Genomic DNA, 27,963 nt, shown 5'->3' with positions numbered 1-27,963 from the left:
ATCATGATTATTGGGAGAAGACTGGAAGTCTAGAAGTTGAGTCCTCGAGTCCTATGTAAAACCAGTTTAGTCTTTGGACTTTCGATTGGAATATAAAGTAAAACTTAGGAAATATAAAATATAAATGTATAATTCTAAAATTTATATGGGGCGGGTTATAAATGGAGCGGATCGGTGATGATCCATACTCGACCATTTTAATAAAAGGGTTAGCGGGTACGGGTCGTTAACAGATAAATAGATCAAAAACTATGCTCCAAACTCATATAATTGTTAAGGGTTTCAATCGGATCAGGGTCAAAACCCGCTTCGCCTAGTAAAAACTAAAAAAAAAAAAAAAAAAAAAAAAATTCATAAACCAACCAAAAATTTGTCACACGGTAAAACCCATATTTTAAGGCAAACTTCTTTAAGAAAATAGATTTTTTTTTTTTTTTTTTTTTTTTTTTTTTTTTTTTTTTTTTAAGGCAACATGATGCGTGTGAAAAAGCAAGAAAAGAGACGAAGCATTCACGCTACTTTCTCATAAAGAAGTTCCTTTTAACAAACCCACCTCCATTTTTGTAAAGCTTTGATTACTTGCTAAGAAACCCTCTGATACCCGAAAGTGATTTCACAATTCACAATCGCTTCGCGTTGGTTCAAATGGCGTCGACATTGTTGCTTGTTGTCGTATTCGTGTTCGATCTCGTAGCTTTTGCACTTGCTGTTGCCGCCGAACAAAGGAGGGCCTCTGTGAGTTCTTTCCTTCTTTAAAATTTCCCCAACTTCATCTTCATCTTCTGTTTTACTTGATATGGGTAGCGCTCATGTTAGTGATTAGTTTAATGTGTATTTAAAGATAATTTAGTGTGATTTTTGTTTTCATTCCTAGTTCCAGTCACTATTAGTAAATTCAAAATCTGCATTACGCCCTTTGAGTTTTTTGAGAAATCTTTTCTATTTTAAGATATTGTTTCCAACAGATCAACTTAGTAATCTGTTCCTCCTAAATGTTCAAAACAATCCTTGTCAATTTCGAAGCTAAAACTGATTTTTATAGCACAGGGAGGAGGAATGTAGATGCTTTACAGGGGTATTCCAATTTCTACAATATGGTACTCTATTTGTTGATTTTGACGAACATTTAGTAATTGTTTTTACTCAATTTCTTGTTCACTATATGTATTGTAGTAGGCCACTTCAAATTTTTAATTAACAAAAGTAAAACTTCCAATTTCCACATCTGCAGTAGTTCTTTGGGTTTTTTTAGCTCAAAATCTTCTTTATTTTAAACTATTAAGCTTTTCTAGATGAATTGTGAAGAATCCTTTTCAATTAGAAGTTAAATACCAGTTCATTTGACTTGTAGAAGTCAAACGTGGACCCTAATTTTGGAAGGTGTAAAATACTTCTTGTCTCACAATTGGATTAGTAAATCACTAAATCCTTCCATGTTTTGACATATGAATGCTTAAATGAATCTTTTGAAATAATTGTTTCCGTTGCTTTTGCTTTTGCTTAATTTATTAAAAATATGGTAGGCCACAATTAGTTTTGAAAATTCAAAAGTGAAACTTTTCAAATTCAAAATCTGCATTTACCCTTTATGTTTTTCAAAGTCAGAATATTTTCTATTTGAAGGATATATTATAAATTATTGTAGCTTCTTGATATCTCATGATTTTGTGCTTAATTGTTTTCTTGGAATAGTACTTGCTTCCACATTTACTAAATTTCTTCTTTTTATACTAAGTAATAGTGTTCCACAAATAATAATGAAAATTCAAAATCAACATAACTAAATATGGGTTATATTGCAGTTTTTCATTCCATTCCCCATGGCAGAACAAAAGAAAAACACCTCAATTCCATCACCTCAAGAATGGTCCATTCCATTCCAACAAGCAAAACAAACACTTATAGTTTTTTTATTCCAATGGAATGAACCATTCCATTCCCTCCCCAATTCCATCATCCTAAACACTAACTTAGGCCATGGTCATGGACCTAGTTGACCAAATGATTTAAAAACCACGGTAGAAATAAGTAAATATTTGACATTTTCTCAAACACCTAAAATACCCTTGACAAACAAACGAATCTCTTTGAATCAATGCTACAAGTCATTTCATAAAGATATAGGTAAATCTAACTTGGATTCCAATGTTTTATTGTATGATAGGCTCGGATTGCTCAAGATACAAATTCAAGATATTGTGTTTATGAGTCAGATATAGCCACCGGTTTGGGTGTAGGAGCACTTTTATTCCTCCTTTTGAGCCAATTCCTTGTAATGTTTGCAACCCGTTGCATGTGTTGCGGACGAGCCTTGAGCCCGGGTCGTTCCAGAGCATTAGCCGTCTTCTTGTTCATTACCTGCTGGTAAAATTACTTTCTTGCCCTTCCAACCTACATTTTTACTTTTCATAGCAAACCATTTATATTCACAAGAAACAAAAATGTAAACTCAGCCACACCTAGGGGGCCGCTATATCCCTAATTTACATATCACATGATGCTCTTGTGACAGAACAGTGTGGGCCAGGGGTTACTGTAAGAATAACTTTTTTGCAGTAACAACTTCTGACAATTTTTTTATGTGTCGGTTTTTTTAGGGTGACTTTTATTATCGCTGAGGCATGTTTGCTTGCGGGTTCGGTTAGAAATGCGTATCACACAAAGTATAGAAGTGTGCTTTCGGCTAATCCTCCTTCCTGTGAGACTTTGAGAAAAGGCGTGTTTGGTGCTGGGGCTGCGTTTGTGGTGTTTACTGGGATTGTGTCTGAGTTTTATTATGTTTTTTATTCCAAATCTGATGAAGGTGTCATCCCTACGAGAGAAAATGGCATAAGAATGGGAGCATTCAACTGAACTTTTGTGAGGAGTTTGATAAGTTGTTGTAGATCGTAGATTTTGTTATTGTTGTACTTGAAGTTGAGGATGTGGTTATTAAATTCATTTTTGTTGTTTAATTGTCGTTTTATTTATTTATTATGTCTTAAGTTGTGACTGAATTGTTAGCGGGGTGAGAGGTGAGAATTGATAAATGATGTCTTAAGTTCATGTCTGAATGTGATCTTTTTGTTGTGGGAAGATTGTGATTTATATGATCATGGATTTTGATTACAGTCGTTATGTTAATATATGGTTAGATAGCTCTTGCCTCTTGTATGCACTATGCACATATAGTACAAGAAAGATAAATAAATTTTTAAATTGTAAAAAGATTTGTTTTTTGTTGTTTTGTTAAAGATTGTAATTCCATTCTAATAAATAAAAACCCTTTTGTTATTTGTCATATTTTTATGGGTTACGCCGTATGTCATTGCTAATTTTAAATTAAATTATATTTACATAATGTTATTTTAGGGGGTTTTTCTTTTTTTTATTAAATACCATCTAATATTTATATTTAAGTTTAACTTTATTGTAAATGTTCTTTCCAATTTAAACATCCTAAATTTTAGCCTCATTACAAAGAAAGTTTCCATAATTCGTTGTATAAACGCTGTGACATACCTTATAATTTCAAATTCATTTTGAAATTCAATTATTTATTCCATACACAACAATTTGTGCTTTAAAGTGTTGTATTTATATAACTCTATAATGCATTGTTGTGTATGAATCACTTCCCTTATTTTTATTAACAGAATATTCTTGAATATGTCTATGAAATTTTCTTAATTTAAATAACTAAATAAACTTTTTAAATATTTATGTAAACATTAATTGTTATCATATTTATCAAATTTGTTTGATCTTTTATCTTATAAAAAATGGTTTATTACTTTTATCTTCTAACATTACAATAAAGTAAATACCTTTTTAACCATCCAATACAAAAATACTCTTTTGACCACATATGTAATTACTTAATCTACTACCTATCGTTGGAGGGAGAACAATAAACATTTCAATGTTATAAGTTTTTTTTATCATCTAGAATGTTGTTTTAAAAAAAATTAAAAATATATCCTGTGCGATATGAATTGTCTCTAATACAATTTTAGGATAAAGATTTTCAAGTCCTACACATTTTTATTTATAACCAAACCTATCACAGTAGAGAATGATTAAAACTATTAATTTTGGATAATGATCATAGACTTATAAATACCACTTCTAATGTTATGTATAAAAACGTGTTCAAAAATATATGAAAATATACTTAAATTATTTTTTTATAAGATCTTTTTTTATTGATGATATATTTTTATTCATCATTTAGTTTATAACTATTTTAATTGTTTTGTGTTAATGTATTATATTACTATTATTATTATTATTATTATTATTATTATTATCTTCATTGTTGATTTTCTATTTCTATTTTTAATTTTTATAATTATATATCTCATTATAAAACATAATCATTTTATCCGTAATAATAGACATAAATAATGTTGCTTTTATCTTCAAAAGATATTACAAAATTAATTTAAAAATTAACTAAACATCAATGTTGCTTACATCTAACGTTATATTCAAAGAAAACTTTAGAAATTTGTGATTCAGAACAATTCTGTAAAATATGTTAATAGTTTTTTTTATTAGTATACATTAAATTACATTTATTCATCATTTTGGTCATATTTATTTAAAAAGTATACTTTCAAAATGCTAAATGTTCAGACCTTCATATTTATTAGTAAGATGTTTTCCTTGTTTTGATTATTCATGGGTTCCTGGTTGCAAATCGCAAGGCTTGTGTGCTCCTTATGAAAGATGAAATATCTAAGAGTAAATTACATAATAAGGGCATTATTGTCTTTTCACTTGTATTAATAGAATAACATATATGGTTAAGTCCTAAGGTGTAACACCCCATTTTCGCATTCCAATAAAATTCAATAAACCAAATCGTCCGTAAATCGTAAAAATGAGTGCGACAAAACATATATGTATTATGATATATTTAGAAAGTACACGTCTTCCCGATACCAAAAATATAAATTTCATATAAATTCGACTCCGTATGAATTAGATATGATTTTTATAAGATATAAAAGTCAGTCGCACATAAGGAATGTGTGACGTAAAAAGCTATGAAAAAGAGAATGATTAACTTTTGGGTAAAGTAACTAAAAGGAAAATCGTAGTATTTTTTAAGAAAGAAATTTTGGTAAAACGAACACCAAAATCGAAGTCCGTACAAGAGAGTTATGATTTTTGGAAACTCATTAAATCATATAAAAATAAAGGCTAAGAATAAATTCAGCATTAGCCGATGGAGCCTAAAGAAAAGTTGTAGTACTCATTGAGAGCTATGCGTGAAAAAAAAGAACATAAAAAACGGAGTCTGTATGAAGAAGTTATGGAATTTACAAAATCTGTGTTTTACGTCGCGCACAGTGTGCGACGCGCGCTTCTAGAAGGTGAAAACGCAGACCACGGAGAGCTTGACATGAGCTACAAAGTGGATGGGGAGACGTTACCTTAAAATGCGTGACGTGCACCCCTTTTGCACGCCGCACACCCCAAAAATGGCCTATAAAAGGGCAGCAACCCTCATTCTCACCCTCACACCCTCCAACTCTCTCTCTCTCTCTCTCTCTCTATATATATATATATATATATATATATATATATATATATATATATATATATATATATATATATATATATATATATATATATATATATATATATATATATATATATATCCGTCTCTCTCCCACTCTCAAAATTCTGAGTTATAGTTCTGAAATCTCCTTATTATTTAGGATAGTTTGGAGAAGTTTTGAGGCCCCGGAGAGCCCGACAACTAGTAGCCATCAGGCCGGAGTTCTGTCAGTGCAATTTCTAGACTTTGTCTGGGAAATCTCTGTAAGTTAAGCTACACTCTATTGTTTTTAGTGTAACTTATATTTATAGTCATAAGTTATTATTATGAACCTATAAATAATATTTATCAATAATTCCAAGTCAAAATACTAATTGATCTACTTACGGGAGATGTGTCTAGAATGGTCACATTGGCTTGGTTGTTGGATTTCAGAAAACCTATATGCCGAAATGATCTTGCCTCCCAACTGTACTGTCTAGCTGATCCTTACTTGATAGAACTATCGGTATTCATTAGAACTAGTGATAGGTCTATCCTACATTACCGGATTCCCTTAGGATCTAATAAGCTATAGTATTATAGGTTAATACTCGTTAGGCTCGTCGCTCGTCAGTAGGATCGTTCGGATAATTGTTAATCTTTGAAATAACTATCCATGTGGGTTCATCTCACTATATTATGTATTCCAGTATATATCCATGTATGTTAGGATATAGAAGCTAATGGAGTAGAACCCATAGTGTAGTTTCTATGTGCCTATAAAGTCGAATGTGTAGTATTTATGTACATAATTGTTGATATGCTTAAAAGTTAGTGAAGGTTGATGGTGGAATGAATAAAGTACAAGAGCCTATAGACCCGTATTTGTGTAGTTAGCGTCGATGGTGGAACAAAATAAGTACGAGAGCCTATAGACCTGCATAGATCTTATGTCAGAATGACTAAAGTACGGGTGCCATTATTTGTATGCATGTATAAGTATTGTGGTATATGGTATATTGGGGGAACTAACTAAGCCTAGCGCTTACCCAGTTGTTTATAAATGTTTTTCAGGAGCTTCATTGATTCATAAGAAGGGCAAGGTCTGACTGTACATACGCACATTCACAATCATGTTTCCGCATAATGTAATAACTACTCTGATGTAAATGAATATTCTGAATAAATAAAAATGAAAATTTTTGGGTTAAAAATCAGGACGTTACACAGGGACCAAAGTTGTTACCAAACATTGTAATGGGGGCCTTCCATGATCAAATCACAATACTAGACCAAAACCGTTATTTCATGCAAACCATAGGGACCAAGACTATAATTTACTCTAATAATAATAATAATAATAATAATAATAATAATAATAATAATAATAATAAAAGGAACAAAAAAAGACGAATTTAGCCAAAATCTTAAATCTCTTATAACAAAAAGTAAAAAATTAAGAAATGATGCAAATAACCTTAAAAATCGAAGTTTGGCCTTCATATGAACTTTGATTGGCCAATTTTTTTTTCATTATGTTCTTTCTAGCAAAGATATTCCACTGATATTACAAAACATATTTGGACATCGAAAAAGTCACCCTTTCAAAGCCCTAAAGAAAGCATATGGGGCTATTGGGAGATTTGTTTTCCTAGAATAACAATTTTTTCTTATTATTCAGTTCATGGAAAATTTTCCATACCTTAAAACGTGTAACACCCTGTTTCAACCCATTTCATAATTTGGGGTCGTGACCAGAAGACCAGTTATCATAAAGCTTAGGCCTTTGGGAAAGAAACTTAGTCCCTTTCGAGTGTGGTTAATGTAGATTAGATGATCAGGGAGTTCAGTTTGTGTTTTGGAGTCCAAGAGCATATCGGTAAAGTGAGAGTTCGAGCCTTTTATGAATTTTGGATTTTAGTTCGAAAAGTTTTATGGAAAGGGGAGCTAATAAAAGTGTAGATCTTCTCATTACCTTTCCGTGGATATAATGATCGTCGGAATCGGAATTAAAACGAAGAAGTTATGGCCATTTGAAGTTAACAAAGAATTGGGGCAAAGCCGAGTACGCTGGGCGTACAGGGAGTACGCTGAGCCTAGTAGCTCTCTGAATGATCGCAGGTTCACCCACATACGCTGGGCGTACGTGGGATTTCGATAGGCGTATGCAAGGATTGCGTAAACCCTAATTTTTAGGGTTTGCATCCTATTTAAAAAACTTATAGTACCTCTTGGACATTTATTGATTAGCCTCCATAACCTTATGCCCTAATATCGAAACTCTAAGTGTATTTGGTCAGATTTGAGCTTTGAAAGTGAGTTTGTTGGTGTTTTGTGGTGAAGAAGAAGAAGAGGAACATTTGGAGGGTGTTTGGGAATAGCTTGTGCTTGTAGATCTAGAGTTATCTTCACATTCGCAAGCCTTTTGAGGTAAAAAGCTCTCACCTTGTTGGTCCTTTGTGCTAGATCCATTTTATGGTGTTATTTGTGCATTTCTTAGTCTTTTGAGTTAAAGTTGAGCTTTTGATATGCTCCAAAAGCCATGGATGTTAGATCTTAGCTCAAATGAGGTCCTTTGTTCATAAAAATGCAAAATTTATGGAGAATATTGGTCTAAGAAAGTATTAAGATATTTATTAAGCTCCTTTTTAAGCTTTGAGTCCCATTAAGCCATGCATGGGTGTAAATTTGCCAACTCTATGTGATAAGTTACCTACTAGAATCAGAACTGAGAGTTTGGCATGTTGTCTTAACTGATTAAGTGCTTAATAGAGTGGATTGGTGATCACGGGAGTACGTTGGGCATACCCAGCTGGTACGTTGTGCGTACTGGCCCCAGAAGGAGTATGCTAAGTGTACAAGGGCGTACTCAGCAGATGGACTCTTGGGCTTGACGTTCTCGGAATTGGGCCATGCTTTGGACTTTTAAGGTTGGGCCTTGTTGGGCCATTAGATTTTTGATTTTGGGCTTTTGCTAATATATTGGGCTCTCTTTGATTTAGGCCCATGTTGGGTTTTGGGCCCTATTTAGAAGATTGGGCCATATTGGGCTTCGGTTTGCTATTTAGGAATTTAGGCCTTCTGAGTAGATGGGTTGGGCATTGGTTTTGGGCCAAGTAAGGAAAAAGGTAAAATGGTCTTTTACCCTAGATATTGGTCAAGTAGTTTAGATTCTTAATTATGGGTCGAGATCCAATTATTAATTGGATATTTATTTGATAGTGTTAACGTAGGGATTTTTCCGGACCAGCAGTCTGAGATGTATTAGAGAGATACTGTAGCTTGAGGTGAGTTTCCTCACTGTGTTTTTAGCAGGTCGAAAGCACCAATGTTGGCCCATGGTTTTTTATGTTTAGGACGCTAGATTTCTGCATGACTCTTGCATATGTTATGTGTTGATATGTTTACCAGGCAGGGCCCGATGCCGGACGAGGCCTGATGACTATCATGTATAATATTTATATTTGTGATTATTGCATGTGTTCATATGATTATGTGTTTATATGTTTATATGTAAACCGGCTGGGCCTGATGACTGACAGATCTGTTTACCGAGCGGGGCTCGATGCCGGGCGGGGCGGGGCCCATTATATGTTTGATATGTATGGTATGTGGTATCTTGGGGAACACACTAAGCTTTGTGCTTACGGTTTTCAGTTTATATTTCAGGTACCTCGATTTAAAAAGAGAAGAGCTTCGGATGACTACATTGCACACACCACATTGTTCTGCATTTTATATAATTCTGATGTATTTGGATGTTTATTGACGTACTCTGAGTTCACTATGGTTTTCATGATATTGTTTTGGATAATGGTTTTATTAATTTAAAAATCAAAATTTTTGGTCTTAATTTTTGGGACGTTTCAAGTTGGTATCAAAGCCTTAGTTTGAGGGATTCGAGCACACTCTCGGGTGTGTCTAAACTCAAATTAAGGGTTTGGTAGATTTTTTCAAAAAGAAATGTTTTATATAAGGGGTTTTTAATACAAGAAAAAGTGTGTGGTGCATGCAATTGACCGAGCTCAATTAAGTTTTCCCAAAATACCCATACATGTTTTGTGATATGATTTGATTTGTGAAATCACATGCTAGTTAGGGCTAAGGATCTGCTCAGGATTTTTCATGATAGAATGCTAGGATAGATGACTTGATATTCCTACTGTATGAGCTTGTAGACTAGCATGCTAGTACTGATTAGTCAATGATAGGATGACTTGTTTAGGTTATGCTTGTTCCGATTACTTAATGCTCGAATGCTGCTTGCTTTGTGCTTTTAAGACTTTCCATTAACCTCAACTAACTATTAAGCAAGTATATTAGGTTACATATTGTTGAGACTAGATAATTTTAGAATGTTAGGTTTTAACTCTATTGCGCAGCTCTTGTCTGAGTCCAACCATTGTAGTTTGACACATTTCATTCAAAGAATTATCTGGTATTGGTGATATGTAATTGTTTTCGTGAACTAGTTAGCGGATGTTAGGGGGAGTTCCTTATGGAACTCATGGTGGGGAGTAGTGTGGTGGTTGTTCCAGGTGCATCAGTCTTTTTATGTTTTGGCATGGTGGTCCGGATTGCTTATCGCTTGGATCTTCCCGAGTTGTTTACATAGATCCATAACGTGTTTCACGTCTCTCATTTGCGGAAATGTTTGGTGGATGGATTGGGCTGATATGTCAAGCCTTGTAGCCTAAGAGGAAATGGATGTTATGCTAGATTTGAAATCTTTCTCGGTAGGAAGTGAGATTGATACTTTTTTTTGTTATTTAGTGGTTATTATATTTATATTACGACAAATTAAAATTAAAAACTCAAACAATTTATTTATTGAGAATTAATGTTTCAATGTTTGATATATGCGATTTATAATCATTAAAATACGAAAACTAGCTAAAAAAAATTTAAAATGTTACCTGCAAATTAAATCCTATTTTTATATGTGATATCAATAGTTCAAATTCAACCTAATATTTTTCAATTTGATAATAAACTAAAATAAAGAAAATTTTTAATTTATCCAAATAAAGAATAAAAGAGATGATAAGAGTTGGACTCTAAGATTAGTCTAATTATATTTTTCAATAGCAGGAAAATGAAAACAAAAAAAAGTATAAAAGAAATGATAAGAGCCCAAACCAAATTGGACCGAGAACCAAGTAAAAAAATATGAACCTTAACAATATAAAATTTTAAAAAAACATTACCGATTCAATTTAAAAAATAAGAAATGTTAACAAAAAATGGTTCTGACATGGTTTATTGAATTTAAGTTCATTTACTTGAATCAAAATAAATAAAAACATTAGAAAAACCATAAATAACTAAAATTTTAAAAAAAATAGAAAACAAATGGTAAAAAAATGTTATCGAATTGTTGAGATATATATATATATATATATATATATATATATATATATATATATATATATATATATATATATATATATATATATATATATATATATATATATATTCAAATTTTCAAAATTGATCTTTGAGGTACACGTAATTTTCATATTTAGTCCAATGGTATATTGGTCATTTAGAAAAAAACTAACTAGTCAAAAGTTAAATTTAACATGAGAAGGACCATTCACGGAATTTTCAAAACCATAGGGACCTGTGACGTGATATTTTTCATAGAAGGCCTCAAAATGTAATATTTTGCAAACCACATGGATTAATTATGAAATTTTGTCATATATATATATATATATATATATATATATATATATATATATATATATATATATATATATATATATATATATATATATATATATATATATATATATATATATATATATATATATATATATATATATATATATATATATATATTAGTTATGTTTTTATTTTCTTAAATTTATTTCTCCTTTTTTTGTTAAAGATTTTATAGCAAACTTATTGTTATAACCTCGTTTCGAATTATGGTATCCGAGCCAAGAATGATTTTTGGGGTGATTATTTGTGATAGATTTATCTCAAATTTGATTAATTTTTGTTTTATTGACACTTCTAAAGGCTGGGACAATTTCTATATATATATATATATATATATATATATATATATATATATATATATATATATATATATATATATATATATATATATATATATATATATATATATACAAAAAACGACGAGGACTGCGAAGACATTTCTCTTCCAATCATGTTCATTAAGGGAAATTTTGTCAAACAAAAGTTATATCGGGCTGAAAAACAAATGAAATAGGTTAGGATTAGTCAAACCAAAAAGGATTATGAGCTAAGAATGATAGACTAACATTGCGTCGACATTTTTGTATGTTCATCAAGGAAACACAAAGAAAATCTTGAAAATCTTAAAATGTTGATACCTTTCTACTTAAATCTTCAATATTTGATTCAAATCAGGCAAATCATGTTAGATTCGGACACTAAAAATGTGTTTTACTGTTAATCATAATCTTTTGTTTAGAATCACACAAAATTTGCTTCGATCATAATGAATTTGTTTATGAAATTAAAAGGTTTATCTCAATTTTCTGTTGAAAACGATGATTTAAAATTAGATTCATTAATATTTTAATCCTATGTGTATATAAGAAGATTTAGTGGAAATGAATTTAACAATAAAATAGATTGTTAAAATACGTTTATTGGTGTCTAATAGGTGCTCGATGAAATGCCTGAAAGAGTTCATGATCTCATGAAAACAAAGGAAGTTGGGGATTATCTATTAGAAAATTAAAGTAGTTATATGAAATAGTTTGATAGACTTTAAATAGTTTTGGGTTAAGGAATGTGAAGATTTTTTTTGGAAAAAAGTTAGATTATAGGTGAATGCACTCATTTTCAAGAGGTTTAATCAATCGTCTCTACCCTTTCTTCTTTTCACCCCCTTTGACTACTAGTTATAATATTCCAAATATATTTTTGGTGTATCGATCTCTATGTTATATTTTCACACTCTGTACTAGAAACAACTGTATTTTTTTTCTTAACCACCAGGTGGTGACCTTGAGTTAACCTAAAGAAACATTATTGTGCTTGCTTTTTCTCGAATTTGTTGAATAAAGACCTATTTTATGGATGACGTTGACTGTGTTTTACTGTTTCATCAGCACAACTTGTGTGGAGACTTTGACTAACCCCTCAAGTTATTGGTATTTTTTTTATCTAGTTAGAGTTTTGAGTATTGGTTCTGCTTGATTTCATTCTTAAAAAAGGGTGTTGCAGCTTCTTTTATTCTTAATGGGGTATATTGATGTAGCTTCTAGATTTATTTCACATAAATTATACAAATTAGTTGTGGCTTCATATAAGTGGTTCCTTTTAAAATGTTTTTTTTTTCTGCAGCTTCATTTATGATTAATCTTGGTGGTTGAGTTCCCTTCTCATTGGTTTTTTCAATTATGCTCAAGTTATGTTTCGCCTTGGTCAAGCTTCTCATGATCTTTACATGTCTAGCTTGTGATATTATGTAATTTTGCTAGTTTTGTGATGTTTAAATATTTTTTTAATTTTTTCTTACTTGTATTTCTCCAACTCGTTATATGTTGTAATATTATGGAAACAATCTAGTTGTAATATTAATCAACACACGAGTGGTTCCAGTTGTCCACACAAAGTGTTGACATGTAGTTTTTGTGTCATAAAGTTTTTGTATCATAATGTTTTTCAACAATATAACAGATTTTTGGAAAACAAATCTTTATAACTTGAATTATATATTTAAAATCATACTATTTTAGATCCTAACATTTTGAATCATATAATTTGGATCATAATATTTCGAATCATAACATTTTGTATCATAACACTTTAGATTATATCATTTTGAATCATACACCATAACTCTGAAAACAAATTTTTATAACTTTAATCATATTATTGAAGTCATATCATTTTGGATCATAAATTTTAATCATACAATTTTAAATTATATCTATCATTTTTAATCATATCAGTTTTAAATCATCCGATTTTGAATCATATGTTTTGAATAATATAACTTTAATGAAGTTAAAATCTTCACATAAGTTATTGTTCATAAACAAGTTTTTATTTTTTAACAAATTTTGGATCATCACTTATTAATATGTTATGATGCAAATACTTTTATACTCTGATTTATCATATGTTACATAACTTTTTTTTTTGTTGGTATCATGTTTTTAATATGTTATGAAACACACTTGAATACACATCAAATGGTTATATGCTCTAAATCATACCATTTAAAATGATATCAAATTTGAATAATATAATTTAGATTATGTCAGTTTTTTCACATTAGTATCGGTTCGTAACATGTTTGGATCATAATAAGTTTTGAATCATAAAAAGTTTTGGATCAAATTTTTTTTTTGGTTCATAATAATGATATATGAAAGCTGAATAATATGACATGGAATGTATATAATTTTTACATTTAATAACTAGAGAAAAATACATTATATAGTTTTTACATGTTTGGATCATATATGATTATTTGCATCAAAACATTGGAATTATAATGATATGTGATATATATTTTGGATATTGTAATGCATGGATAAAAAAAAGTTTATCATTCAAAATGTCCTTGATCCAAAAAAATATATGACACAATTTATATGACCCAAAATATAATAGGAGTAAAAAACATTTGGATGATGATTATGATCCATAAATAAACTGATCCATAATAATATGATATATACATTTTCTGATTATTTATCATAGATGGTTTGTAAAAGATATATAATAAACTTTGAATCATTACTATTGATTAAGATGCACACATTTATATAAGATAGATCATCAATGTTAGAATTATAAAAATTAATATTTTAATCTTAATAAATTTGTATCATGATTATGATTCACAAAATAATGATCTAGCTAATATGATCCGTAACTTAACTTGATCTAAAACATTTTTTATTATGATGAAGAATTTCCATAAAATAGTTAATATAAGTTTAAAATTAATAATTCAATTTGAATATCCAAAAGCTATGAACATAATTTAATATCCAAACCGTATTTTATAACTAGAACCATGTAATACAAGAAATTAAGAGTGTATCTTAAAAATGTTCATAACCGAAACACATATCAAAGTTGTAACATCCATAAAATTCTAGCCGGTTTAAAACTTTTTAAAACATTTAAAACAATTAAGTTATTACAGTTTAATTTTAAAATAATTTAAACATCAGAGTATCCCCATAATTAATCATGAAAAATGTAAGGAGGTGCATCACGCCTTCGCCTTCTTGCGATCATCATAATACATGAAACAATAATCGATAAATGTAAGCTTGAAGGCTTAGTGAGTTACCCCCAAAATACCAACGCCATACAATCATAATCATATCATATAACATATAAGCAAACAAGATGCATAATGAGCCTTCAGCCTAACTGGACCACCTCGCAGGCCTTCAACCCATCTGGACCGCTCTCCGAGCCTTCGACACGTCTGGACCGCCTCGCAGGGCCTACAGCCTATCTGGACCGCTCGTCAGGCCTTCGGCCTGACTAAATCCCCTTGCAGTGCCTTTAGTTTATCCGGACCGTCGTGGGTATGTTGGCCTTCAGCACAAAGCAAGACTGCCTAAACCCAACCCCCAATCATCAAACATGTGCACATATATATATATATATATATATATATGTATATATATATATATATATATATATATATATATATATATATCATACACTAGCATATATAACAGCCAAACTGATATAACATATCACTAATCATAGCAACATCCTATTACCATGATACAGATGTAACCGGTCACTAACATAGAATCTTCCTATATATCAGGACATCGACCTAACCAGGTCATTAAGCATATCACCATCCTAACTGCTAGGATGTAAATCAATAAGCATATCATGCAATAAACCCGTATACAAATTCGATAAGGGTTGTGCCTTAGACCCAACTGATATAGTGAGGATAGCTCACCTGGCACTGCTGAAGTCCGACAAATAAAACTCCAGCTGTTGGTTGACAGATTCCCAAACTGTCAACATCAAAACAACACCTAATTAATAATTGGGTTCCAAGCCCAAGGTACAACTCACCCTCCAAAGGCCCAAAAGTCAAGTAATGGGCCAAAGCCCAACATATGGCCCAATTTTCCAAATTGGGCCCAAACCTCTACATGGTCTTTTCCTTAAGGCCCATCCAATTATTCTAGTCCAAACTCTTGCTATTCTCATGGCCCAATATCTCATAATCATAAAGGCCCAAATATGGCCCATCTATGGCCCAAATTTCCAAATTGGGCCCAAGTCCTTCACACGCGCCTTATCTTAAAGCCCATATAATTATTTTGGTCCATTTACTTGTTCTTGGATAGCCCATCAATAGCCCAATCACCAAATCCCAAAAGAAAGGCCCAACTCGAGGCCCAAGTGAAATTAGGGTTTTCACATGAAATGACGATTAGAGATAAGTGTTCCTTTTTAATCCATTAAGGACTTACTCCGTTAAGTCCAATTTTCCTTAGGTTAATTTGCAAATGATTATCAATTAATATTTTAAGTTTGTTAATTAATTCAAGTGTGGGTCTCGATATTTCCCAAAATTAGGGTTTTCCAAACCCTAATTAGGCTTTCCAACCCAATACTAGCCCATTAGTCACATGGTTGGGCTTTTAGGTCAATTAGGTTTTCATTGGGTCCACTTTGTCCAAACATCCCCAAACGAGTCGACACGCAAACGAGGCACACCGCCACCCAACGCGACGGTTGGTACCACCTCACGGTGGTGGTTATGGATTTTTCTATTATTATTCTTATACCGATTACAATTTACAGACCAATCCAAATAACACACTCACATACTAATCTAATAAAAACACACACACACACAGCCGCACTGTGGCGGTAGGTGGTGGTAGATGGTGGCAGCCACCACCTTACGATGGTGGTGGTGGCTTTTCTCATGAAATCTGGCCAAGATAACCACACACACATGCTTGTCTGTTTGCAAATGAGTCTAGCCACCCACCTGGAGGCGTACGACAGCGAATGTGACACAAGGAGGCGGCAGCAACGGTAACAGCTTCGTTAGCGGCGACAGCCACCATAGCCGGCAACCATGGCGGTTTGTCTTTGGGCTTTTTTCTGTCCATCAAACGTCCATATCAAAATCTGCAACCCAAAAACACCCCCATGATTGTGATACACGGGTTGAAACACTCACACAACAACCATCTTTGGGGTGGCGGATGTTGATCGGAGTAGAAAATTACAGAGGCGGCAACGACGGATGAAGGCTATGAGGTATATCCCTATGACTTCTTACTGCTGTGACTTTGCTCATCAGTCTCAACAGTCGTTCGCTACACACATTGTCTTCGTAGCAACATTATGGCGGCGGCGTTCAGTGGTAAGGTAGTGGCCCACCGATTCAACCTCCACGAGAGACTTTTCATTATTGTCGGCTGAAGAAGGAGAAGGAGAAGAATGACAGACGTCCGGTGGACGCCGTCTTTGCCAAATGATCGGAAACAGGAGTGAAAGGGTGGTGGTTGCGTCCAAAGGGAGGCCACATGTTGAAGGTGATGACTACACCTAACTTAGGGTTAGGGTTTAGTGGGTGACAGGTTTATATACCCCGATCCCATAAACTTCATTCCATAACAACGCTTTTGGTCCCCCCCCCCCCCCCCTTTCTCCCATTTCTTTCAATTTCGATCCAAATTTTACCATTTCTACCCTAGCTTCAAAAATCCCTTTCAAGTCCAATCCGTAATTTACACAACAACCCCTCCCTCTACAAATCCTCTTCAACATAGGTCCAAAATTTACTCTTTAGTCCCTGCTTCCATGAATCCTTACATATTGAGTCCAAATAATACCAAACACCCCTTGACTTATGAAAATATTTGCAAATTAAGTCTTAAAATTACACTTTAACCCCTGGAGATTCAAATCTTGTCATTTGGCTTCCCGAAACCAACTCCCAGCCAATTATTATTTGGTTTTGGATTATAATAATATAAAATAATAACAAAAATTACTTCTCAAGGTTCCGAGTTTATTATTTAATTATCTTATTTTAAACGGGATGTTACAAAAGTAACATTGTTTTCTTAAAGCACTTGCCATGAAATACATTAAGAAAATGCAAATATAAATTAAAAACAAACATATATGAGATTCTTTTCCGTAAAGCACTTGCCATGAAATCCATTAAGAAAATGCAAATATAAATTAAAAACAAACATATATGAGATTCTTTAACAACAACCAAACGAACAATCTATCTTGAAATACAACCGAACCAACAATCATAAAATTCGAATTCCTGTAATCGTAACTTGAACTTTTTGAAATATGATGCGTTGTAAATCTTCTTTTTCTTCTTCTTGTAACTTTTATAATGACCAAAATCTTCCTAAGTTGTCAGAAAGCTACATTTTCACATATGAAAACTAGATAACATCATTGGAACATATTTGTTCCTTTCTCTTCCAATTATAGAGCTTAGTCACCAGATTCAGGTTCTAAATCAACCTCAACATTATCGGCTCCATTATCATGATACACTTCATATGAAACAACCCATAGGCAACATGATTGTTTTTTATGGGAGTGTAACAAAGTTTCAACCTTATGAAGGTTATTTTTGTTGTTTTGGAAGAGACAATATGTAACACACCATTTTTCCAACATCATTATACCATATATTTAGTTAATATATAGAAACATTCATTTAAAACCAAATGACATCAAAACAAAGAACTTATAATAACAAAAACAGAGAGAATATTCAATGGCTAAAAATGTCTAACAATTTAATTTCAAGAAAAAACATCGATCATTGTTATAAACAACTACATCAGTAATTATCACATATAGATAAATGAAAACAACAAGAAAATGTTCAAGAATTCAATTTTTTAGCATATGGTTATTTTGAGACATTAGATAAAACACCTTGTGAGCATCATTCTATTAAGCTTCACTTTTATGATTTTAGATAAATTCTTCATCCATAACTATTTTCAAAACTCAAAAACTTAAAAGAATTAATCTCAATATTCAATATACATTGAAGCTCAAATCGACAAGAATATGAAAACTAGGGTTTCAAAAATCAACATTGTAACTATAATTAGGGATTATTATAACAAATTGCATCTCATTACATATTATATACATTATCTATTGGTCCCAAACCCTTTGTAGTTCCTTAGATGAAATACAAAAAGGAAAGCACAACGAAGAACACAAAAGTATCACAAATATATCTTCCACTAACAAAATGGGTGCTCTAACCAAGAGAATGAGGTCACAAAGACGAATGGAACAAATCCATCACAAAAACACACATTAGGGTTTCTGTAACGCCCGTAGATCAGGTTAGTCAATTTAGAGACGATAAGCATCAAAAATGACTTTTTGATGGAAGATTATTTAGAAGGATTAATCTTAACTAAGTTGTATTATATGTTATAAGGATTCTGTACATATAAAGAACGCCGAAATCCGAGTTATAACGAAGAAGTTATGACCTGTCGAAGTTTCACGATAGAACCAGCACGACACAGCGCGACGTAAAAAGTGAATTTACGTTAGAGTGATATTTAACCTTAGTGATCTAAACGAAAGTCGTAGATCTTGTTATACCGAGAGCGTGCATAAAAAAGAACGTCCAAATCTGACTTCGTATGAGGAAGTTATGATTTTTCTAAATTTCAGCTTAGCTGTATGCAACCTGAAACTCGAATTTTAGATCGAGTGATTTTTAGCCGAAACAATCTAAACGGGAATCGAAGATCTCGTTATTAGTAGTGCAACAATAAAAAGACAGATGAAAACGGACGTCGGATGAAGAAGTTATGAATTTATAACGGAGTTTTCCTGTCTTGGCCTACTAAAAATAATATAATAAAAATAAATTCAAAATTAGACGACGGAGTCTAAACGAAAGTTGTAGAGCATAGTCTCACCTACGCGTGGATATAAATAACTTCAAAAAAAGAGCTTGTATGAGGAAGATATGAAATTATGAAGTTTTTAAATAATTAAAATATATTTATAAAAATTATAAATTCGGATAATTTCCGAAACCATGACACGTCCGATCCTATCCATCCGGTACTCCTAGCATACCAGGAGTACGTCCAGCGTACACCGGTCTTGTGTGGTCCGAGAGACGGCCACGTAGCCCCACCGAGACTTCGCCACCTGGCAGCCCCATCCGACTACGCCCTGCGTAGATCTTCATACGCCCAACGTACGCATGAAAGAGGCGTTACACTCCGCGTACATGGAAGTTACGCCCACTGTAACCCGATGACCAACCCCCTATAAATAGAAGACGAGGGTTGCCGATCTTGTTTGCAAATTTTCATTTCTCTCCCCTTTTTCTTTCTTCTTCTTCGAAATTTATACTCCCGAAGCCTCGGTTTCAATCCCGACACCTGAAGCAAGTCCCGAAGCCCCGAAGATCCCAAGAAACATAGTTTTCGAGCTGAAACTCAGCCCACATGAAGCCCGGTTTTGGAGAAAACATCCCAGTTTCAGTAAAGAATATTATTTTAATAGACGAGGTGTTGTCCGATCATCGTCTTATCAAGTGAGTGCATAGTCCCTTTCATAAACACGATTTTAATACAAGTATTTTTGAATGTATTAAGTATATGTTTTGATTGAGTGTGTAGTTACTGTCTTCTACCGCATAGATATGAAGTATTTGCTATGAAATACGTGCTATGTGTTTATACGTTGTTTTTTTTGCTTAAGATGGTTGTTGAATGAATGTTTTATACAGGTTTTTAAATGATTTAAACTATATATGTAATTTATATCTACAAATATGTTGGGTAGAACATGGGAAGATGAAATAGTAGGTGTGTGATGAAAGATGAGTTAGGTGATGAGAGATACGTGATGATAGAAAGGTGATGATATGTAGGTGATGAGAAATAGGTGATGTGAGATGAGAGGAGGTACCATATCCCCGACCGACAATGTGGCGATGTAGTCATCTACCAGAGTATAGATGGCGACCTCTGACTGTTCTAGACAATCATGTGGAAACACCAGCGGGCTCATAACCTGTAGGTGATGAATTACGAGTTCAGGCGATGTTGTAACTACGTATTCATGCGATGATACTCTAACCCCTTACTATGAATTACGAGTTCAGGCGATGTTGTAACAACGTATTCATGCGATGATACTCTAACCCCTTACTATGAATTATGAGTTCAGGTGATGTTATAACTATGCATTCATGCGATGATACTCTAACCCCTTACTATGAATTGTAAGTTCAGGCGATGTTGTAACTACGTATTCATGCGATTATACTCTAAACCCTTACTATGAATTACGAGTTCAGGCGATGTTGTAACTATGTATTCATGCGATGATACCCTAACCCTTGTTGGACACGTATTGACCCTGGAAGCTATAGATTTAGTTCCTTATAATAATACGATGGTAGCTATGGATTTAGTACAGTGTAGATGAACCTTGGTAGCTATGGATTTAGTACTGTATAGATGAACCTTGGCAGCTATGGATTTAGTGTTTGTTATAGGAACCTCGGGCAGCAATGGACTTTGTGCCAATTCCTTAGGTCAATCCTTAGGAAAGAATGAAGGAAGGATAGTCGATTCTTAGGGTAAAACCTTAAGAAATAAAGAAGATAATGGGGATGGGTAATTGGGTTGATTGTTTGATGATTGAATATAATAATTATATTATTGTGGGTTGAAAACCCTATATGCTCACTAGGCTCCCAAGCCTGACCCACTCAGTTTTCTTTGCATTACAGGTGATGACACAAGAATATAAGTTGGTGGACTTGACGAGAGATTTTGGATTATAGATCAGTAGTTATAAATAACTGTTGTAAGGTCTATTTTATATTGTTTATGCTTTTGGTCTGTATCGGAACATGACATCCCGAGATTTTTTTATTTAATGAAAATACATTTCTTTAAAGAAATGCTTTGATAAATTCTTATCATATTTTGTTTTGGGAACAAATTCCGCAACTCTTTTAATCAAAGGATTACTCTGATTTTATAAAAACAAAGCATAAACAAATAAGTCTTTTCTGGCTGTGAAAATTGGGATGTCACAGTTGGTATCAAAGCATTAGTTTAAGCGAACTAGGAAATTGTATAAATTCTAAACTTAAACTTAGAATGCTAAGCGATGATTGTGAGATGAGTGTCTACCATATTTTAGACACGAGCACTAGGATATTTTAGGAAAGATGCCTAAAATGCTTTTATGTGCTAAATGCTATATGTTTGTCATAAATGGAATTGTTTGTTCGGATCTATGGTATGTTGTCGACTGGATCTGGAAACCTTACGTGTTTAGGAATTCTAAGCATACGACTACAATATTAGAACTAGCATGTAAAAGTTTCGGAGTGATAAGGATGATTTGAATGTCTATCAAAATAAAGATCTAAATTCACCTTATTCGGTGCATAGATCAATAATGGCATGAACCAGAAGTGGAGCTGGAAACGTGAACGAAAACAGGAATCGACGACCTATACTTGAGCAAGTAGTTGTGGTAGCAGCAATACCTGAGCCAATGACAATGGCTGGGGTACAAGAGATGATTGAAATGATGTTGGATTGTCAAATGGAGGAAACTAAACGTCTGCTTCAACAGAATAGTGAAGGAGTCTCAATGCCGAATGAACAGCCCAAATTGAATGAAGGGCAGTCGGAAGGAGGAAACTTCAGTGGGATAGTTGGTCAAGCCAACCTACCAATTGTTAGAAAAAAACAACCAGGATGGAGGAAATGATGGACACGGATGCAAGTACATGGACTTCATGGCATCCAAACCACTGTGTGTATCTGGAAGCCTGACACCAGTGGAAGTTATGGACTGGATATCTGAGATGGAGATGATGTTCGAGAGTTGCGAGTGTAGCAACAGACAGAAGACCGCTCTCGCGATTCCTCTGTTAAAGTCTGGAGTGCTGAGCTGGTGGAAGCTACTAGCTGGTTCGATGCCCAAGGGAGAAACTAGCAAGATGCCTTGGGAAGATTTTGTAGTGCAACTGAAAATGCAATACTGCTCTGAGCAGGATCTTCTGGAAATCAACAATGAGTTCCAGAATCTGAAGAAGGGAAGATTGAGCGTCACCGAGTATGCTATTAGTTTTATGGAGAAAATGAAGCTTGTTCCTTACCTGGTTCCAACTGAACTCTCCAAGGTTAACAAGTTTGATCGTGGATTACTAGCAGACTTTGGTCCGATGGTCAAGCAAGCAACCACCTTGAAAGCCGTCATCTGGGTAGCTACGAATGTAGAGACCCAAATAAGAGAAAAAGGTCTAGAGAAATATAAGGCAGGAGAAAAGAGGAAGATTGAGGTATCCTCAAAATCTGATAAGAAAGGAAGATTCATGAAGCCCAACCTGGACGACCAAAAGAATGGGAATAGTGGTGGAACCAAGTGGTGTGAGAAGTGCAAGAAGAAGCACTCCGAAAGATGCGATGGAAAAGTGACCTGCTATAAGTGTGGTAGAACCGGTCACTATTCCAGAGACTGTACATTCGACAACAGGAAGTGTTACGAATGTGGAGATGGTGGGCATATTTCGAAAACTGCCCAAATAAGAACGAGGCTGCAAGGTAAAATGCGCCACCAAAGTCAAAGGCAAGAGCATTCTAGATGGTCCTTGACGAAGCAGATAACAACACAAGGAATGAGGAGTGAAGACTTGATATCTAAAGATCAAGATAAGAAGTAGCCATAGTGTCATGTAGTGTAGCCAGATAGAGGCATAGTATAAGGTGAACTTGAATGTCTATGTAATCATTTCAAGAAATAATATTAACCCTGGTTTTGTTATTTGATGTGTTGAATGGTTGTATGATTTATGTATGGTGACTTGGTCGACTACGAGACACTACTTGGGACGAGTATGAGTAGGTGTGAATGGTAGTAGAGGCCTATACTACCAGAAGCACAAGACTCGCACTTGGATCAAGGAAAGTCACAAGGTTACCAAGAAGCTAGTAATTGATTTCGTTTTATTCAAGTATGTCATTACCATTGTTTAGGTAATGACTAGTAAGATGGTTGTTATTCCGACCCTAGTGGTCATATCAAATTGAGTCCGACTACGATGAGTTTTTTACGTGGTTCGGAGAACCAAGTTCGATGTAGCATCTGACTTAGGTTAGAAGATTGAAATCAATGCGGCCGATAACATCGCGCTCATTAATAAAGAAGTTTGTAGCTAGAGATGCTACATTCTGGAATTTGACTCTAAGAGACTTGAGTCTAAGTGTTGCATCATATGATGAGAGGTCATTAAGACACGACCCATCAGTCTGTTACAATAGATAAAGGAAAGTATTTATCCTAAGAAGAAGAAGGAGTCCACATTAAGGACTTATTTTGTAACATGAGGGTTATGATTGAAATTCCAACATAGTACAAAAAGTATATGCAAGATTGAGCATCGTCTACGGTCAAGAAGCCCTAGAGTTAAATACTCTTTCGAGGAAACATAGAAGTTACGATTAGTACTTAGGATGAAGACATAACGTAAGGAATCATTATCCAAGCCCTATTTCGTTGATGATTCCGGGATGTAATCATCCTAAGGGGGAGATAAATGTAACGCCCGTAGACCAGGGCTAGTCAATTTAGAGACGATAAGCCTCAAAAATGACTTTTTGATGGAAGATTATTTAGAAGGATTAATCTTAACTAAGTTGTAGTATATGTTACAAGGATTCCGTACATATAAAGATCGCTGAAATCCGAGTTATAACAAAGAAGTTATGACATGTCGAAGTTTCGCGACAGAACCGGCACGACACAGCGCGACGTAAAAGGTGAATTTACGTTAGAGCGATATTTAGCCTTAGTGATCTAAATGAAAGTAGTATAGTTTGTTAAACCGAGAGTGTGCATAAAAAGAACGTCCAAATCTGACTTCGTATGAGGAAGTTATGATTTTTCTAAATTTCATCTTAGTTGTATGCAGCCCGAAACTCGAATTTTAGATCGAGTGATTTTTAGCCGAAACAATCTAAACGGGAATCGAAGATCTCGTTATTAGTAGTGCAACGATAAAAAGACAAATGAAAACGGACGTCAGATGATGAAGTTATGAATTTATAACGGAGTTTTCCTGTCCTAACCTACTAAAATAATATAATAAAAATAAAGTCAAAATTAGACGACGGAGTCTAAACGAAAGTTGTAGAGCATAGTCTCACCTATAAGTGGATATAAATAACGTAAAAACGGATCTCATATGAGGAAGATATGAATTTCTGAAGTTTTTAAAAAATTAAAATATATTTATAAAAATTATAAATTTGGATAATATCAGTAGCCGTGACACGTCCGATCCTATCCACCTGGTACGCCCAGTGTACCAGGAGTACGTTCAACGTACTCCGGTCTTGTGTGGTCTGAGAAATGGCCACGTAGCCCCACCGAGACTTCGCCACCTGGCAGCCCCATCCGAACTACGCCCCGCGTAGATCTTTGTTCGCCCAGCCTACGCGTGAAAGAGGCGTTACGCCCCGCGTACATGGAAGTTACGCCCAGCACCCTATAAATAGAAGACGTGGGCTGCCGATCTTGTTTGCAAATTTTCACTTCTCTCCCCTTTTTCTTTCTTCTTCTTGGCAATTTATACTCCCGAAGCCCCGGTATCAATCCTGTCACCCGAAACAAGTCCCGAAGCCCCGAAGATCCCAAGAAACATAGTTTTCGAGCTGAAACTCCGTCCGCGTGAAGCCCGGTTTTGGAGAAAACATCCCGGTTTCAGCAAAGAATATTATTTTAATAGACGAGGTGCTGTCCGATCGTCGTCTTATCAAGTGAGTGCATATTCCCTTTCATAAACACGATCTTAATACAAGTATTTTTGAATGTATTAAGTATATGTTTTGAGTGAGTCTTTAGTTACTTTCTTCTACCGCATAGATATGAAGTATTTGCTATGAAATACATGCTATGTGTTTATACGTTGTTTGTTTACTTGAGATGGTTTTTGAATGAATGTTTTATACAGGTTTTTAAATGATTTAAATTATATATATGTAATTTATATCTACAAATATGTTGGGTAGAACATGGGTAGATGAAATAGTCGGTGTGTGATGAAAGATGAGTTAGGTGATGAGAGATACGTGATGATAGAAAGGTGATGATATGTAGGTGATAAGAAATTGGTGATGTGAGATGAGAGGAGGTACCATATCTTTAACCGATGATGTGGCGATGTAGTCATCTACCAGAGTATAGATGGCGACCACTGACTATTCTAGACAATCATGTGGAAACACCAGCGGGCTCATAACCTGTAGGTGATGCATTACGATTTCAGGCGATGTTGCAACTACGTATTCATGCAATGATACTCTAACCCCTTACTATGAATTAAGAGTTCAGACGATGTTGTATCTACGTATTCATGTGATGATACTCTAACCCCTTACTATGAATTACGAGTTCAGGCGATGTTATAACTACGTATTCATGCGATGATACTCTAACCCCTTACTATGAATTATGAGCTCAGGCGATGTTGTAACTACGTATTCATGTGATGATACCCTAACCCTTATTGGACACGTATTGACCCTGGCGGCTATAGATTTAGTTCCTTATAACAATACAATGGTAGCTATGGATTTAGTATAGTGTAGATGAACCGTGGTAGTTATGGATTTAGTACTGTATAGATGAACCTTGGCAGCTATGGATTTAGTGTTTGTTATAGGAACCTCGGGCAGCAATGGACTTTGTGCCAATTCCTTAGGTCAATCCTTAGGAAAGAATGAAGGAAGGATAGTCGATTCTTAGGGTAAAACCTTAAGAAATAAAGAAGATAATGGGGATGGGTAATTGGGTTGATTGTTTGATGATCGAATATAATAATTATATTATTGTGGGTTGAAAACCCTATATGCTCAACAGGCTCCCAAGCCTGACCCACTCAGTTTTCTTTGCATTACAGGTAATGACAGAAGAGTATAAATTGGTGGACTTGACGAGAGATTTTGGATTATAGATCAGCAGTTACAACTAACTGTTGTAAGGTCTATTTTATATTGTTTATGCTTTTGGTCTGTATCGAAACATGACATCCCGAGATTTTGTTATTTAATGAAAATACATTTCTTTAGAGAAATGCATTGATAAATTCTTATTATATTTTGTTTTGGGAACAAATTCCGCAACTCTTTTAATCAAAGGATTACTCTGATTTTATAAAAACAAAGCATAAACAAATCGGTCTTTTCTGGCCGCGAAAATCGGGATGTCACAGTTTCACCCCTAACGTTTAATAGATACAAAACTATTCTAATGAATCCCTTCAATTAAGGGTTTTTATATAATCTACATATTAACTAATCTGGTATATAAGGAATGGATATGATCAGATCTTCTCCAGATTTGGATATCAGCACCAACACATCAGATGATGATTAAAGCATCAGCTTTAGCAAGTCTTGCTGATTAGGGCATCAACGTCAACATCTGGGAGATCAACTTCAACTTTAGCCTCAACATCAGCTTCGACAGATAGTACCATCATCAAGTGTTATCAGCGTATCACCTGATCGGTGTGTCATCGGTGTATAATCATTAGTGCCTGGATACATTGATCTATCTTCGGTAGATGGTGTCTTCATGCCTTTGGTGTTGATAGAGTCTTCAGGGTCTTTCAGTCATCAGGGGATGTTGTTTAGTCTTTGACATATGAACTTCCATCAGCATATCTTCATATTAACTGACTATAACTATGATGTATATATTTTGCATCACCAAATCTATACAATTGAGTGACGCAAAAAAAATCTCCAATTTGATGATGTCAAAACCAAAATAATTAAGAATTAAATAATAGATAAGTACAATGAAAGTGATATGCTCATTTTCCCCCCTAGATTTAGATCCCCCTTATATTTATAACTTTCTTCTTTCAAGAGTGTCTTCTATTCAAGGAATGATTAAGTAACAATGTAGCAGAACTAAATATTTCTCCCCTTTTTTACAACATCAATAGGTAGTGCCTTCTTTTTTTTTAAGAAGACAACAAGAAACCTGAAATGAAAATAAACATCAAATAAAGTTAAATGGTAGGAGAGGATTTGGTGTATCACATTATTACGTTGTTGCAATAGTAGATCATTTACATAGTTTTGTGTAGTCTCATCAGTGCATGGTTTTATATATTGAATCATTAACTACTTCTACTAGAAGAAAAAAGGCGAGAATGGGTAAGTGCGTGTAATACATCATAGTACATGATGTACCCATTTGCATAGATTTTTGAAAGTTTATCAATATGTGGTATTACGCAGTGAATCATTAAGTTCTTATAAAGAAGACTTGTGGGAAAGAAGTAGGATGTCTCAATCACGCCGAGGTGAAATTAGCGTGAGTCATTGACAGTGATAACCCAT

The 27,963-nt window shown here is 33.9% G+C and overlaps 2 protein-coding genes across 2 annotated transcripts; both read left to right on the top strand.

The window, feature by feature from the left end:
- Positions 1-473: 473 nt before the first annotated feature.
- On the top strand, positions 474-3,110 carry LOC111895579 (uncharacterized). The gene is made up of 3 exons (XM_023891663.3): positions 474-735; positions 2,165-2,364; positions 2,598-3,110. The coding sequence occupies exons 1-3, from the start codon at positions 646-648 to the stop codon at positions 2,851-2,853; spliced, it is 546 nt and encodes a 181-aa protein (XP_023747431.1). The 5' UTR covers positions 474-645; the 3' UTR covers positions 2,854-3,110.
- Positions 3,111-22,775: 19,665 nt separating this feature from the next.
- LOC111895582 (uncharacterized) lies at positions 22,776-23,273 on the top strand. The gene has a single exon (XM_023891667.1). The coding sequence runs from the start codon at positions 22,776-22,778 to the stop codon at positions 23,271-23,273; it is 498 nt and encodes a 165-aa protein (XP_023747435.1).
- The last annotated feature ends 4,690 nt before the right edge of the window (positions 23,274-27,963 follow it).

The sequence above is a fragment of the Lactuca sativa genome, chromosome 4, assembly GCF_002870075.4.
Source record: "Lactuca sativa cultivar Salinas chromosome 4, Lsat_Salinas_v11, whole genome shotgun sequence".
In the NCBI taxonomy this organism is placed as follows: Eukaryota; Viridiplantae; Streptophyta; class Magnoliopsida; order Asterales; family Asteraceae; genus Lactuca; species Lactuca sativa.
The sequence above is the reverse complement of the archived record's forward strand: the minus strand, read 5'-3'. Positions and strand labels throughout refer to the sequence as shown.